This window comes from Euprymna scolopes, chromosome 14 (genome assembly GCF_053919585.1).
Source record: "Euprymna scolopes isolate OS-2025 chromosome 14, ASM5391958v1, whole genome shotgun sequence".
Classification (NCBI taxonomy): domain Eukaryota; kingdom Metazoa; phylum Mollusca; class Cephalopoda; order Sepiida; family Sepiolidae; genus Euprymna; species Euprymna scolopes.
In genome coordinates this window covers 99,978,879-99,996,355 of record NC_136495.1, presented here as the reverse complement: position 1 = coordinate 99,996,355, position 17,477 = coordinate 99,978,879, and the positions used below count along the sequence as shown (strand labels likewise).

Here is a 17,477-nt window from a genome sequence, read left to right as displayed (position 1 = left end):
AATGAAAAGGCCCTCGCCCACTAGATTTCGAAGACTGTTTTCTACTCTGTCAAAATAGAAAAAGAGTACTCTTTGGAGCTCCTGCCTAGATTTGACAACAGTACTCCATCTTTGAACGTATTTGGCTCTCGTACAAATAGGGAAAAACTTCCATGGAATGTAATACACTTGTACCTCCTAAATAGTCCATGCAACAAACAGCAAAATCTCACCCTTTCACATTATTTCCAAATTTTCTACTTTGATAGCTTCTTTCCTCGAAACAGTTGCTTTTGTAATTCCCTTTCTGGTCCTTGTTTCCCCGATGAATCTGATCCCTACCACAGTAGCAATATGTTTAGTATGGAGCGAATAAAAGTAAAGAACAAAATAAATAAAATAAAATAGACTTGAGAAAAAAGCAGGAGAGTTTCTCTATAACATGACTCACCAAACTATGGTTTAAAAGTTACACAATATTCTATTGTTTCGTTAAATAAAATAGACGTTTTTGTCTATTAACTCTGTTTTTAAGCCTTTCCAAATTCCGAATAACGGTCTTGACTTCTGTCAGAAACTGGCTGGATAGATGGATGGAAAGTACTCAGACTTACAACAAATATGGCGATTACATCAGCTAGTTCTTATGAAGACCGTTACTCGGAAGTTGGAAGAGATAAAAAAACAGAATTAATAGACAAAAATCGTCTATTTTATTTAATGAAATATGCTTAAGAGAAAAAAGTGCTGCCTAAATATACATATTTCTTTATTTACTATAGGTCTGAAAACAACACGCATATTACTGTCATAATACAGCTGAGAAGCGGATTATAGAAAACAGTTTTACTTTCGTAAAAACTAAAAACAAAATGCGTCTACTTATATGTCAATGACGTAAAGTACACAATTATCCTATTATTAGAATAATAGACGCTAGCAAAATATCTGTGCATCAACAACAGTAATTTCTAGGTATCATTTTTTACTCCCGGTTGACAGTTATAGCACACATCAAAGCACTGAGAAGCAAATGCAATACGAAACTTCAGTTGTTGAGAGAAGTGGCTCCTACTGATTGCGGAGCAGGCAGAACGATCTTATAACGGACACTGATACCAGATAAATTAGATTATGGTTGATACATTTATCGGTCAGCCAGAAAGTCACACTAAAGAACATTGGAAACTATTTCACACTATGCTTGGAGCATTTGAAACATTATTGGAGAGATTACACTCGGAATCTCTAAAGTGGAAGATAGAACATTATCAAGATGAACAATGACAAAGTCTGCCCATGTTTTCTGAGTTTTTGAGATGGAGTTTGATTGTACGTATTATTTGCATTCTTCAGACTACTGGTCTTATCTTGAGCGCTATTTTTACAACGTTTCAGTCGATGTAATCTCCAACCGTCTTCAAGTGTATAACATAGCATGGACGGCTATATGCAAATGTATGTGGAATGACGTCACCGATAAAGAAATAAAAAAGGCTATACAAAGGAGAAAGAGAACGATCACAGAAGAGACGAAGAGCACGTTCAAGATCACGTTAGAGACGTAGGTGACGTTCAAGAGAACTTTCGAAATCATATGGGCACGTCACTGCCGTAACACTGAGGAAATAAATGTTGTTACAAAGAAAAAGCGAGTTGAAGTTCGTTTCTATTCTTTGTCTGCTTTGCAAATGAGGCTTCAATATGTTGGTTCCCTTACAACGTTACAAGTGTATCTTGTCAAACTCGGGAATTTTTTTGACAAATTCAGAAATCTGCGTGGAATTTTGTATGGAATCCTTTATTTAATCCACGTAGGTAGCATGCTCTCGTTCCATCAGCCATGACTGGGTAGAAGTCCTAAGTAATTCGCAATTGTATTTCAAGTGTCGCCTGCACTGAAGATTTTACTGACAGTAAGATTTCAGAGTTCAATACCATACATCTGAAGAAGGTCGAAGGTAACATCGACCAAAACATTGTTAAAATAACACTCAATATAGGAACAATAGCCTGAAGAATCCAAATAACATAACAATCTACACATGCAAAAATAATTATTCTTTTTAGGGAAAGATAAAGAGTCTGTCATTAATGTCCCCAAGAACGTTCTAGGCGAAAGAAAATTTTTTCGTCTGTAAGGAGAAAGGAATACATATGTTCATTTAAACTGTTGCCTTTGCTAGTCGGCATGTTAGAATGTGTGTAAATAGTATATGTATTGTATATGTGCATGTATATTAGCATGCCTGTTTTGTCAGTGAGAGAGTATATGTATGAACTCTGTATATGAGTTCAATTAACAGTGTGTATGTGTTGTTGCTATGTTTAGTTGTTCGGGTGTGTCTGTCTGGATCTTTTAACTCCCAAAACCTTAGGCACAATTGTTCTATGTGCATGTGTGTTTTTCTTTGAAAGAAAATTGTATTTGGGTTTAAAATCGTGAAATTGCAGGAGTGAATATTTCGAGCATATGTCAGGAATCTGACGCAGTGTGATGATGTATGGAAGTGAAATCTGACCAGTGAAGGTTAAGGATATGCGTTGCATGAAGATAAATAATGTAAAAATGATCCGATGGATGTTTAATGTAAGTCTTAAAAACAGGCTTAGTTTTAAAAAGATTAAATCTGTGGACGGTATAAAGGGAAGTGTGCAGAAGAGGAGACTCCAATGGTATGGTCACATTGAAAGAATGGATGAAACTTCTTAGGTTAGTAGATGTAGAACAGTTGATGTAGCAAGTCCAGTTTACAGGAGAAGACTAAGAAAAACATAGGAAGGAATAAATAAAGGTGTGGTTGCTTTAGAAATCAAATTTTTAAAGCCGTCCAACGCATGATAGCATTCATTTGGTTTTTAACAAAGTCGTCGAACTTTTTACTGAAATAAGCGCCATTATACTATGCACTTTCTGCATTAATTATTTACGTTTCCTCATATGTAATTTGCATAGTCGTAGACAATGAACTCATTTAAACAAAAATAATTAAACAATAATAGACACACGAGATCTGCGTTTGTTTATTAATAAGTTTTGTTACAGAACAAAAATAATATTTTTTGTCGATAAAATTATTGGTGTCAATACTATTGCAGTGGATACTGCAATATGTACACAAACACACGGAAAGTATTTTTTTTAATGTCCTAGACTGTTTGGCTGGGAGCAAAGTGTACTATCTCTTTTTACTCTCCACTTGATCTTCCTTCTCCTTGGTCGTTAAAAGTCGCACCCTCTATTACAAAATAAACATTTCTGGACCGCGGTATTTTACATTCAGTATCGATCCAGAGTACCTCTCTATTGGGAGACCAAAAGTTTTTGCCATTTTTTTTATAAGACATATATTGCTTTATACATTAAAATTAAATATAAATCGCCTAATCAGAGAAATTGAACTCATTTTAAAATTAAAACAAAAAAGTTAATTAAGTAGATATACGATGTTTGCGTTTGTTTATTAAGTTTTCTTACAGAAAAAAAACGCAGCCTACATTCTGTCTAGAAGAGAAAATTACATTCATTAATCATAGAGAATGAAGTCATTTTTCTAACGAGATCTTATTTAATAGACACCATCTTGGCTTGCGCTTATTAAAGTGTTTAACACTAAATAAAGCCCCTACCCACCCAAGAAAAACGATCCTCTACATAAAAATTACAGGGTTTTTTTCTGATTACATATGTATTAGTGCACACATTTACATTTAATATAAATCGCATAATCGTAAAAACTGAAGTCATTATATAAATGCTTATATAAATAATTAAGTCATTATATAAATGCTTATATAAATAATTAAGTCATTATATAAATGCTTATATAAATAATTAAGTCATTATATAAATGCTTATATAAATAATTAAGTCATTATATAAATGTTTATATAAATAATTAAGTCATTATATAAATGCTTATATAAATTATTAATTTAACAAGATAGACACACGATGTCTGTGTTTGCTTATTAATTACTATTACAAAAGAAAGAAAACACAACCTCCATTAAAATTAAAGACTCAATAATTTTCCTTAAATGCCGTAAAGAAAAACTATTGAATAAGCTCAGGGAATAAACTCATTTTAAAACGAGATCTTAATTAATAGACAATATTTCGGCGTTTGTTTCTGAAAATATTTTCTTACAAAAAATACCCAGGAAAAAACGCATCCTTCATAATAAAATACAATTCCTCCATTTTTCATTTAATAAATCTATCCTTTTATTAAAGTTAATTATTCACATCAAGACAACAGTTATCGCCTAAAAACGGCAATAATAGGCTTGAACCAGCAGTGCCCCTTACGGTCTGCCACCCCCCAACCACTGCTTACCACTGATCGCCACTTCCCGATAATCACAGTAATCACCTGCAAATCACTGTCAATCACCGTCACGACCGCCAGTGTCTAACAGTGCCCACAACTTGGTGACAGTGCCATACAATGAATGATAGTGCATGAATATTGAAGACAGGCCTTTTCAGTTCAAATCAGTCAAATGGGACTCAACATTGGCCATGATCGACAGTGACCGACAATTACCAAATATAAGTAACTGCCGAAAAACCCTAATGACCACCAATGCTTGCCATTGAAGACAGACAATTTTAGAGCAATCCAAAGGAGGCCGATACTGGTCATGGCTGACAGTAAATGCCAGGAACAGACAATCACAGTTGGAATAGCAGCCAGTGTCCACCAGTAAACACGAGCAAGTGCATGCAACCGCCTCCAAACAGCACTAATCGCCAGTAACCATCATTGTCCACCACAGTAAGCCAGTAGACACTAGTGCCCAACAATGCCTGAAAGTTGAAAACAGACGACTTCAGTTTGCAGCAGTCAAATGGTGGTCGATACTGATCATGGCCACCACTGACTGCCAGTTGTAAAGGCAACCTGTGCTTATCAGTACATGTCAGTACCCGCCAGTAATCTCCCCAAATCAACACTACTTGCCAGTAACCACCAGTGCTGACAATGACAGTCAGTGGCTTCTGGTAGCTGCCACTGCCAGACAATGACCGACTGTGGAAGCCAGATGATTTCATTTGGGCCACAGACACCAGTGCCTGCTATTTTTCAGGGCTGAGAACTGTAGTTTAATTTGTTTTCAGGGAGGGTCTTCATCGAATCTGTTCTGAATTTGTGTCATACTTCCACCTGGCAACGGGTCCAGCTAGTTAAAAATAAAACCACTAAATATAATTCCATTAATATATGAAAAAAATGGTGACAAATAAGATGTGCTGCAATCGTTGGAAAATTAAATTAAAAAAATGTGTATGAAACTTGTGTATACACTATGGAATATCAACCCTCAAGATCATAACAATAAACAATCATGAAACATATACTCTGATTATATTATCCAAATCACTGAAAATACAACTCTCTACTTATAAATAAAAAGCACTTTGTCTCTGTGCGTGTGTGTGTGTGTATTGTGTGTGTGTGTTGTGTGTGCACGTGTGTGTCTGTGTGCCAAAGCTCGTTCTCTATCAACTCCAACACGGCCAGGTCGATTTCTTTTTTAAATTTTACACATATGTACTTTGTGTTTGGGAGCATACTTAGATATATTTTGTATTGGAATCCCTTCAGATAAATATCAAAAAACAATAATTTGAAAAATCTGATTAAAGAAGAAAAAGTCCTATTTTGAGCAATGTTAACCCTTATACAACCTAATATCACAAAGGCGTTTGAGAAGTTCCACCACCCCACAAGCAGATTGAGTCATGTCTAAGACGGTATGAGAAAAAATATAATATATATATATATATAAGTAGGAAAAAGGTGAAATGGCTGTGAAAGATAGTTTTATGAGATATTTAATGGCTCTATTTACTTGCCAAAAAAGTGCACTCTAGATTGGGACAAAAATAAAGATTGGTCTCTTTTGCATTGACAGAAGACAAAAAAGATGAAATGTTGTATCAGAACAGGTACTACACTTTGTTCTGTCCGATAAAATATTGTTCTATTTAATAGAGTAATGGTAACGAATGGATGACTACAGGTCCCAAAGTTCCAAAGTAGAAGCCTTACCACAAGATCCACTTTAAGATCATGCTCAGGACCACAATAAATTGTTGTAATCTGGCAGTCGCCTTCGCACTGGGGAATCAGAAAAGAAGTATAAGGATCTACTTAACAAATCGTTTGAAGTAAGCCAATATCGATATATAATATTTACTATTGGTAGTTCTTTCTCCATATAATCAATGAACAAAGTATCTAGCATATCCCAAAATATGAAGACTAAAACCTTGCCTGCTGATGTTTGCATCTTTAGCCCTTTTAGACGACTTTCACTTCCAACATCGGTGGAAGAACTTGGCAAAGACAGAGAGAGAGAGAGAGAGAGAGAGAGAGAGAGAGAGAGGGGGGGGAGATGTGATTAATAAAACATAATGCTGACACAATGTCCATGGGAGTTTATTTAAGAGTTATAGATGAAAACGAGCACCAAACAATGTAACATAGATAAAATGTACACGCCAGTACCAGCCGCAATTTTTTGTAACTTCTATAGAAGACTGTTTCAGGTTAGTATTGTTCTTATTAGCCATGAAAATGGTATGTCTGATTTCCAGAAGGAAATCAATACTCGGTTTCTGCTACTGCTAACAACAGTATATATATATATATATATATATATATATATATATATATATATATATATATATCATCAGTGCAGAGAGTCACGATTACCGCCGACTGGGAGATTTGAACTCGGCCATGAAGCAACCTCTGACTCCATTAGTTAGGAACAAACCTCTCGGCCAACGTTACAGGTGGCGAGAATATAGTTTACATTTATATAAATCATAAATGTCATTCAAGAAGGCTGAGACTGATCATGTGATGTTAACATCGTGATCTGCATAGTGGGCTTAAGTGATCAACTTATTATATATATATATATATATATATATATATATATATATATACATATATATATATATGTATTATATATATATATATATATATGTATATATATATATATGTATATATATATACACACACATATATATATATATATAAATTTAGCTATTATTTTTTTTCCTTTTTCATATATCTTATTGATTTTTTTATATAAGAAATCCAAGTCCGAAAAGATGCACTATTGACTGAAACAGTAAAAAAAAACCGAAACATTAGTTGATGGAAAATATTTCCTCCAAGAGTTTAATGAATTTCCCTTTATTTTTTCTTGATTTTAGGAATCCGTTCGAGATCAGCTAATCATTGATCGACACACGGAGAGTACGATCAGGACTCGGCGGCAGGCTGTACAAAAGGAAGCGGCAGAACTTACATCTTATATCAAACAGAACCAGGACGTTACACAAAGCCTTGTAAACATGTGCCAAAGGTAAAGTAGATGAACCATTCTTGTATTTCACCTTTTATCAAGCGATCTCTAATGTACATAAATCAGGTTTATATCCAGACTTTAATTTGATATAAAGCTTTTGTCAGGCTCTTAAATTTATTTTGTATAAACGCTTTTTTTTTAATTGAAAGCTTGATTTCTTACAGAGCTTTTTAAATAAACATGTTATAATTATAGAAGCTTTTCATCAAATCGGACAGTTATATATATATATATATATATATATATATATATATATATATATATATATATATATATATATATATATATCGAGCCTATTATCGAATTGGAATGGATTCTTTTGTATAGGATTCTTTTTATTGGATTGTAAAGTCGCTAAAGAGAGTCTTGAAATGATATGAGAAAATAATTTTGTTTGCATTAAAAATGTTTTTATATTAAATACTAGCTTTACCCTGCCACGCGTTGCTGTGGCTCAATTTGGTGTAATGGAAAAGTCTAATAAAAAGAGAAAATGTATGTTTCTTATATTCTTAGTTCAGCAATCGACTCCCACAAAGAAAAAAAAGAAAAAAAAGGCGGAAATGTACGTAACGGTTTGACATTTTAGTGTTTTTATTTAATGTAAAATGTTTAATCATCTCGAAGAACACAGTAGTTATGTTTGTATTTGGAGAAGACAAATGGTCGCGGATTCTGTTGACATAAACATATATGTTTAAGTTTGGGTAAATAAGTTAAAAACTATCTAAAACAGTGTCAGAGATTTTTTTAGTTTGAACTGACTTTCGCAAACGTAACGTCTTCATCTGGTTCTGTATTTTGTTTTTGTTTTTCAGTTTGAATGCAAGAAGCTCGTAGTTAGATTCCTCGGTTGGAGTCCTCAAAACTGGGAGTATAAACTTAGTAGTCTCACAGTATGCGTCCCACGGAAGAAAGAAATGCAAAACAAAACAATCTAATCTTAAAGCGCGTTTATTTATTTATTTATGTTTTTTTGTTTGTTTTTTAATTAAAATGCAATATCACGGTATCGTTTCATTCGAATAATAAATGGTAACTAAGAAAGTGTTTGTTTATTTAATAGTAAGTTTTTAGTGGGAATAAATAAAGCTCATAGTCAGATTCCGCGGTTAGAGTTGTCAAAACCGGAAGTAAAATTCAAGTAGGCAAGCAGTTTGCGTTTTACGTTAAAGGAAACAAAAAGCAAAAAGGCAAAAAGATAATGTTAATCGGACCGGAATTCTTTTTTTTTTATTGAAGAGAAGCGAAAAATTTAAAAAAAAAATGGTTTTAATAACCCTTTACGATTCCAAACCGGTGTTTATTCCTACTGTTTCTTGTCGACGCGTTCTCAGCGGTGTTAAGTGGTAGCAGGAGTAGTAGGAATTTAATAGAGAGAAAAGAATTTACAACTGTGCTGCAGTTTGTGCACATTACATTTGCATGTAATCTCTTGATTTTTAATCCTATTATGGTCAAACACACACGGGAAAATGAGTTCATTTTATTTATATAGATAGATAAATAGAAGATAGATAGATAGATAGATAGATAGAAGAATAGATAGAAGATAGAAATAGAGAAGAAGAGAAGATAATTACGATTATTATTATTATGAGGAGTCATCTCGAGTTAATATTTATTTTAAGCATCTGAAATACACGATTTAAATATGTAAACATGATTTTAAAAAGAAAAAACATGGATGTCCTTATCTGCTTCATCTCCAAACAAAAAGCCTTGATCATGTTGATCAAAAATGCTAAAAGTTGTGATCCGAAACGATAAACAAAACGAGAAATATCTTAGTTGATTGTTTAATTTATTGTTTTCTGGTTACACAGTAGTTTTTGTAAATAAAATACTTTTGTTAGTCTTTCTCAAAGGATGGCTTCAGTTTTTATTTTTGCATCAAGTTTTCAATTTTGGCTAGTTTCGTTTTCCATTTTAAATTACAGCGTTTGGATTTTTCGATCAAATGGAGTATTTCTTGAATTTAGATGCTTAAAATAAAATAAATATTAACTCGAAATGACTCTGCATGTAACAATATTTAACAGAAGAAACATTTTAAATGCAAACACAGAGTTATTTTCTTATATAATCTCAAGATCACCTCAAGACTCTTTTTAGCGACTTTAGCGAATCTTGTTATATTGACAACGCTTTCAGATAAAACTTTTTTCTAAAGCTTTCAACTATTTTATTTTACAGCTTGCTTATGTGTAAATTTATTTACGTATATATTATATAAAACCTGTTATCAAATCAACAATCTTGTTTTATAAAAACAAGTATTTTACCAAGTTGTAGTTGTCTTTTATAAGAAGTTGGAATTGTTTATTTATTTAAAGTTTTCATCAAGTTAAAAGGCATTTTTCTAAAATTTATTTATCATAAAGTCAACAGGTTTTCTTGATGCAAAAATCAAATAGATTGATGAAAACAGTTTTTCAATGTTTTGTCAGTTTGTTTGCTTTCAAGAAAGGTTTGGATAAACAAGCGACTATGCTTCGGTCGAAAATGTCCTTGCAGAATAACAATAAAAAAAAATTTTTGAAAATAAACGAAAAAAAACGAAAGTTTTTTAAAATCTTCCAACAAAAATCCAATATTAAAAATTGCAATTCTTTTTACTTGAATTTCAATGCTGTATTTTTTCATTTTTCATTTTTAGTTCAGCTAAAGAATTTTTCCCCCCTCAGCTCCAACATAAAAAATAGTCTATGCCATATCTGAAATAGTCCTTTCTCAGTTGACTGCGTATGTTGCTGATCCTGTGCAGTTCTAGGAAGTCCGCCTTCCCAAACTTTACCTTCTCTATCTTTGAGAAATGTTTAGTTTTAAATAGACAGATGCTATATTTATAGAGGTGCTCCTACCGAGGAATGTTGACGGGACTACCCAGGCAAAGTGCTCCTCCTCTTGGGTGCTGGCTCTTTAATCTAACTTTCCAACCCTAGTGTCATATATTTCCGTTGTGGAATAGAGATAGATAACCAGTGATGTTGTCTTAGGGCAGGGGTTTCCAAAGTACAGCCCACGGGCCAAATCAGGCCTGCCAAGGTCTTCAATGCAGCTCGAAGAGCTCTTATTGAAAATGTAAAAAATATTCAGGAAAAAAATTTTTTAATGGAAATGTGTGAAGATAGTGTGGCGTTTTTTTTTTTTTTTTTTTGTTCAAAAAAAAAAAGATTAAAATAATGAGGTTTTGGTGCACCAGTTTCATTAGAAAGCAAAACTAATCAGCAAAACGTCTTCTTGTATGAGTACACCGTGTCTTCTTCATCTTGACTCTCCACTTCCGGCCTTCATTTTTATTTGTCTTCTGCGCCTGGACATTGCATCTGAAACAAGTTTCCCTATTTAAAAAAAGGTTGGAGTTTACTTACTAACGTTGATAAATCATTGCAACAGTAAATTTGTGACAGATACCTTCCTCCTCCCGTATGACTATATCAGAAATGCACCAACTTCATGTTTCTAAATCTACTAAATTATGTTAACTAATACTAATCAATTATGAAAGAATTTTCGAATGTTAATTCTGCACTGACTCTAGTAACAAATGGTTTGTTAACACTGTTTTATAGTTATTCGTCCATTGTTTCTTGGTTAATTTATATTTTTTGATTTTAGCCCACATAGCCCTAAAAGTCAGTAATATGCCCTCACCCCAATTCGAAAACTTCAGAGACCCATCTCTTGGAGCATTGTAAATTATCTTCTTGTAACTGCATATACTTTAATTAGATCAATGTAATCAGCTGAATTTCCTAACTCATTCCTTCTAGGAACTGTCACTTGAATCTTTCAATGGATGATGGCATTTATACTATAGTTGGCCTCTGTTCAGTCTTGAGAGACTATGATTACTCTATGTAAGGGTGGCTGCACATGTAATTGTGAAGCAAGAGTCGCATAATTACCAAATATTTCTCCTGAGTTGACGCTGCTTGATTCGAAAGGCAAAAAGTCCAGGACAATTGTAAACAGTGTCAAGATAAGCAGAGAGAACACACAACACCTGGTATTCTCAAATGGTTACCCATTTTAGTACTGACCGAACTCAATGTGGCAAAACTTAGGTAATTTAATGGAAACTGATGTGCTAATGTAATTATGCTGTATACAGATGTATTATGGTCTCTCAATATCTGGAGTAATAAACCGTCTGATGTTAAACCAAACGAAATAAATATTTGAAGATATAAAGAACTTGAAGCATTGAAAACTTTTACCAAAATTACTGAATGCAGCATTAAATAACCTGAAAAACGATTTATATGCTGTAAAGAAAACAACCAAACGAGACTTTATGAATAAATTTTCTGAAGATATAAAGAACTTGAGGTATAAAAACCTTTCCTAAGATTAATAATTCGACATTAAATAATCCAAAAATGGTTGATATGCCGTTAAGCAAACACAAAAAGACATTACTAGTTGGGCATTATTAGGCTTGTGTTCAGGAATAACGAAGAAAAGTTATTTGTGGTGACTATAGCTGTAAAAATCTCATTTGGGGAGCTGGAAAAATATACATTGTACCAGAGGGGGGGGGGGAAATACAAGCAAGCAAATGAAGAGTTGTTTCCCTTGGAAGACGATTGCTTTTGATCGAGCAAAAACATTCAAATCAAACTGAAGTTTGATGATAAAAATGGAGGAAAAAAAACAAGTTTAGATTATTGGATTTTATCATTGATCATATTTATGCCAATAAGACAATTGAGAAACTAATGAAAAATAAGTCCAAATCAAACAGCGATATGTTGACTTTAAATTGATTTCTTTCATGAATAAAAAAAAAAAAGTTTAATTGGATTTAAAAACAAAAATAGGTGGCATGTTTTCTTCAAAGTTGACTGTAAAATTTATTTTTTCATTTACTTTTTTCATACAGATAGTTTTTTTTTAATTGATTAATTGATTTTTCAAGCGCAATGTAAAAATGAGTCTACTTCTTCATTTGCAGGATTTATTTTTTCTTTCTGCCATTTACTTTTTCTGTCTCTTTCTGTAACTTTTATTCAATTTCATTTCATCATATCCCCCCATTTTGTATGTGAGAAAATATCTTCATCTATTAATCCTCCTCCTCTACCCACTGCCAACTGCAACAGTTGACATCTTTACTTCCACTCAGTCTTCAACTAATTTATTCAAGGCTAGACTTCACGTTAACATTTCAATTTTAATCAACAGGTAAAAAAAACCCCTCACTTCTACACGCCATCCTAGAATATGAAAAAAAAAATCTATCCTTATTAATGATGGCGTTCCTAATTTTTAACCGCACAAATTTTGTCATTTCATAGAAAATCTCAATGGGCAACAATTATCTCAAAATTTAGTTCACAAGTAACTCAACAATAAAACAATACAATGTTTCTGAATTTCGGAGATGAAGATTGATTATTCGTATCATTTGGATTTTTCCTTAAGAACACATGACGTAGTGGATAAAGTACTTGATAAAATTCTGTTGTTTCCTAGAGTTCAATCCTCAGTGTAGGTGGCACTCAAAATACAATTGCGAATTAAGACTTCTACACAGGCATGGCTGACGGAACAAGAGAAAACTACCCCCGTGGATTAAATAAAGGGTGCTCTTCAAAATTCCATAGAGATTCCCGAGTTCGACAGAAAGATTCACAAATTTGACAGAAAGATTTCTGAGTTTGACAGAAATATTTCCTGAGTTTGACAAAAAGATTTCCTTGACAGAAATATTCTTGAAGAAGGTCGGATGTTATATTGACTGAAACATTGTGAAAATAGCACTCAAGATGAGAAGAATCTAAATAGCACGAAATAAAAATGTTAAATTCATCAATTTACAATTAGTTTTGTCGTTATGACCTTCAATGCAATGATGAATAGGAAAAAAAATACTTTTTCCTTATTTGTAACTTGTCCAACTCTGGAATGTTTCTGCCTAATTTGGAAATCTTTACAGAATTTCAAACGGAACCCTTTATTTAATACACAGGAGTAAGTATTTATCACCCTCTCACGACGGAAAGATGTGACACAAAAGTCAAAAAGTTGTATTGAAGAGTTAGCATCCCAGAGTAGGAGCACTCTCGCCCCTCCCCCCCCCAAAAAAAAAATAGCTAAGTAGTCTGACATTCCTTCAACACGGGCGCCTCAAGTAATTAGCAATAAACTAACACCTCAAAAATAGAAGGCAAAGCCTGGGAGGGTGAACCGTCAATTACTACACAGGACCAGCAACATACCGCAGTCAGCAAAATCTAAAAATGATCTAGACTCCGTTGGCTTTAGCGCTAAAGGAAAAAAGTTCCTGAATCCATGGGGGTTAGCATGTTCTAGTTCTATTAGCCATGACCGGGTAAAAGTCTTAAGTAATTCGTAATTGTATTCTTAGTATTGACCGTTATGACGATTGAACCTTCAACATCCAAAAGACTGTCACTTAGAACTGAAGTTTACTTAGTACCTTATCAGTTATGCCAAGATCTGTGGAGTAACAGATAAAGTAATAAGTAAAACTCAGTTCCCGAGTTCAACAAGAGTTCAACAAGAGTTCAACAAGATACTTCTGAAAAAGGTTTGAGGTGACATTAGCCGAAAAACTGTGAGAATAACACTCAACATAGGAAAACTAGTTCGAATAATACAATACAAATTATCAATCCTCATCTCTAGAATGCAGAAATACGTCTTTTCGGGTCCCAAAGAAAAAATGAAGTTTGAACCATGTTTGGTTGTTAGTAGTCAGTTGCCAGGAGATTACTAGCTGTGACAGAGTCTATCCTTCACGTATTAGCTGGTGTAATATTATCGACTCTTCACACACACTTATGCATACATACATCACCAAAGTGCGCTTAGGCTTAATTATTTCCCCTTTCGTCATGCAAGGGTCACTAAAATCAGAACTAAAAAAGCTGAAACACAAAGAAATTCTTTTTCCTTTCTTGCTTTGCTTGACACACATGCACCTAACGCGTACATAAAATCAAATTCTCTCAACTTCTTCACACACACCTGCACATACTTTCTTAGACTTATGTATACATTTTGACGGAAGCAACCCAACAGAAAGCGAAGCTTTTTGGTTTGCTTTAAATAAATGATATTTTAAACATACGAGTATTACTATTATTTTGTTGTTTTTTTTTGTTTTATGGGCTTGCTTGTATAATAGAATATATATGGAGGAATGTTGCCCAAGCATCCACAAAATTCTACGCTAGGTTTATTGTCTCCAGGATATATGTATTTTGTGGAAATGTGCGCAAATCTTCGACAGTTGTCATTATAACAGTGCTTGGTTTGACAAGTCCTTATTTGGTATTCCAACGATTGACGGGCCGTGATCTCAAACGGACAGCCAGCCACACAGCATTACAGGTAAAAAAAAAGAAGAGGAAGAAAGAAATGTTCTAGTGATTATTGAACCTCCTCGCTGTGAAAAATAGGTTCACTTAACGATCTGATATCTCGTCAATCAGAAGGAATTAACAGCAAGAAAAGAAAGGGGAAAAAACAAAATAAACAGACGTTAACACTCGCTATTGTAACAAAGGACGTAAGCCGTGGTTTGAATTTCAAACGTAAAAGCAATATCGAATCAGTATATAATTCAAAGGATAAAGAAAAAAGTGAGAGTAAAAAATAATAGTCAACAAAAAACAATTAAAAAAAATGTGTACCAACGTTATCGTCAATAAACTTCAGTGACGAGTGCTATAGTTTTTTCGCTTCTATTTTTCCCTTTTTCTTTAATTTCCTTTTCACTTTTATCTTAATGCCGAGAGGGAGGGTATCTTGCCGCTTCGATCCCAGTTGATACACTGTTCTTTCGTCTGATTTTTCTTTTATTTCAAGAGGTTTTACAAATCAATCTGATGGGATTCTGACAGAGACTGTTGACGGGATTGACTAATTGACTTCCACTCTAACTCGGAAAACTCACCGCCGACTGACCACTGGAACTCACTTTTTGCCGACAGACTGACTGACAAAAACAGCAGCTCTGTACTGCTATTTATTCTGAATATGTGGTCGAACAAGGGCGTGATCTCCCCCTTGATTGATCAATCAACGAATGACACATCGACTCATGCAGAAACGAATTGGTTAATCAGACATGCCAGACTAGCTGACGCAATTCAGGTTTTCCCCAATGACATGCAATGACTGCATATTCTTGCACTTAAACGTATAATAAAATGCACGAACAATATTTATTTTAAAATAAAACATTAAAAAGTTAAAAATTATAAAGTTCTATTTACATTGTTTAAAATTAAAAAACGTTTGTGAACAATATTCCTTTCAAAATTATAAAAAAAAAACTATTTCTGTTGTCTAAAATTAAACTGTACTATTTATATTGTTTATAATATAATAAAAATTCTGTATATATTGTTTAAAATAAATAATTGTTTATCATTTAAAGAAAATGTTCTGTTTAAGTGCATGCATATTTTTGGCGTAAACTATGGCCACCATTTGTAACATAAAAAATTATATTGTTTAATATTCAAAAACTACGTATCTGCGGAAAATTTAAATGCAATATTCGTTTTCAGCATAGTCAAAAACCCTCAGAAGTCGACATTTCAAAGGAAAATGTTCATGTGGAAACCAAGTAAAAAAAATTATCATTATCAAATTATCATTAAAAATTATAAAACGTTGGGTACATATATATTTTTGTTACCGTGCTGAAATAATATTATTTTGAAAGCCATTTTGAAAGCAACATGGGAATAGGAGAGTGTTTTGTTACAATTATGTGCTTCCACCTAATAATTTATTATAAAAAAAGGTGCTTACTGTTTACTACAATAATATCAAGGTGTCTCCATTTACGCTCAACATCCACAAAAATGCCAACATCAATATATTACATATGAAAGAGTCCACTGCGGAATTTCCACAGGTCCCGCTAGTTATTATTATTATTATTATTATTATTAGCAGGAAGATCCGATGCTGTCCGGTATTGAATGATGTTCAACGAATATTTCACCCTCTAATATTTTTTTTGTCATCAAAATCAGTGAAATCGACGATTTTTCAATCAAATCCATTGATTGCCTGCTCTAGTTGGAGACCTATTGTGGTGCATCGGGAGGAAGCTTTACATGTCCCGTGCAGTGACTTAGTCCACAATACATTGTAGTCTACATTGCACTGTACAGAATCTTCTGCTGATTTTATAAAATTATTTTTATATATAATGGCTTGAATTAAAGTTTAAAATGCAAAAGTCAAGTATCATGTTTCAATTGCGTTCTAAACAGAAACATTCATTTCTAACGCGCCCCGGTTATATCAAAGAACCTACTATTGATTATATATATCAGGCCTTTCGGCTTGTGTGGTAATAAAACTTCTCCTATGCACTTAGGCTGTGTAGGGTGTTAACTTTGGTCAAAATCGCTTGTTCCTTTGTGCATCAGATTATTTTGAATATTGATTATCGATACTTATGGAAAACATTCCGATACAAAACGTACCTAAGAACACTGCCAGGTACATAAAGTACCTTTGTGTGAAATTTTATAATGAATCATCCAGCCGTTTTTGAGTCCATAGAGAAAAACTCTATCACACAAACACACACACACACACACACACACACACACACACACACACACACACACACACACACACACACACACACACACACATGCAGACAAAGTTTCTTTTTATATAATTGTAAATTATAGAACCAGTATTAAACAAGGTTATATCTTGAGATAAGACACAACTATAAATCACTGATGATAAATAAAAACTGTTAAAACATAAAGATGAAAAATCTCAGCTATTTAATAATAAAATAAACTTGAATTCCAGTTCTGAGTTGATGTATCATAACGATTTAAAAAAAAAAAACCCACATAACTAACAACTTTAACTCTAAATAATACTGGTGACAGTATTTTATTTTACCCCATCTTCCAGACACATTTGGCATTGCAAGAGTGCTTGATGACAAATTTTGTACAATTCTGACAATTATTTTGGAGCGCATAAATGTTTATTATTTCTAAGAGTTCTCGCACAGGCCATCATCAGAGATGACTCACTAATAATAACCGATGGTGTTCTCTGGAGTCTGGATGGCAACAAGTTTC

The 17,477-nt window shown here is 33.3% G+C and overlaps 1 protein-coding gene across 10 annotated transcripts in view; it reads left to right on the top strand.

Annotated features, from left to right (window-relative positions):
• The window catches only part of LOC145293203 (uncharacterized), an 897,849-nt gene that overhangs the window by 734,076 nt on the left and 146,296 nt on the right, over positions 1 to 17,477 (top strand). For all 10 annotated transcript variants that reach the window (XM_080139718.1, XM_080139714.1, XM_080139719.1 and 7 more), the window contains exon 8: positions 7,217 to 7,368. In XM_080139718.1, coding sequence (XP_079995844.1) covers positions 7,217 to 7,368 — 152 coding nt within the window. The remainder of the gene's footprint in view (positions 1 to 7,216; positions 7,369 to 17,477) is intronic.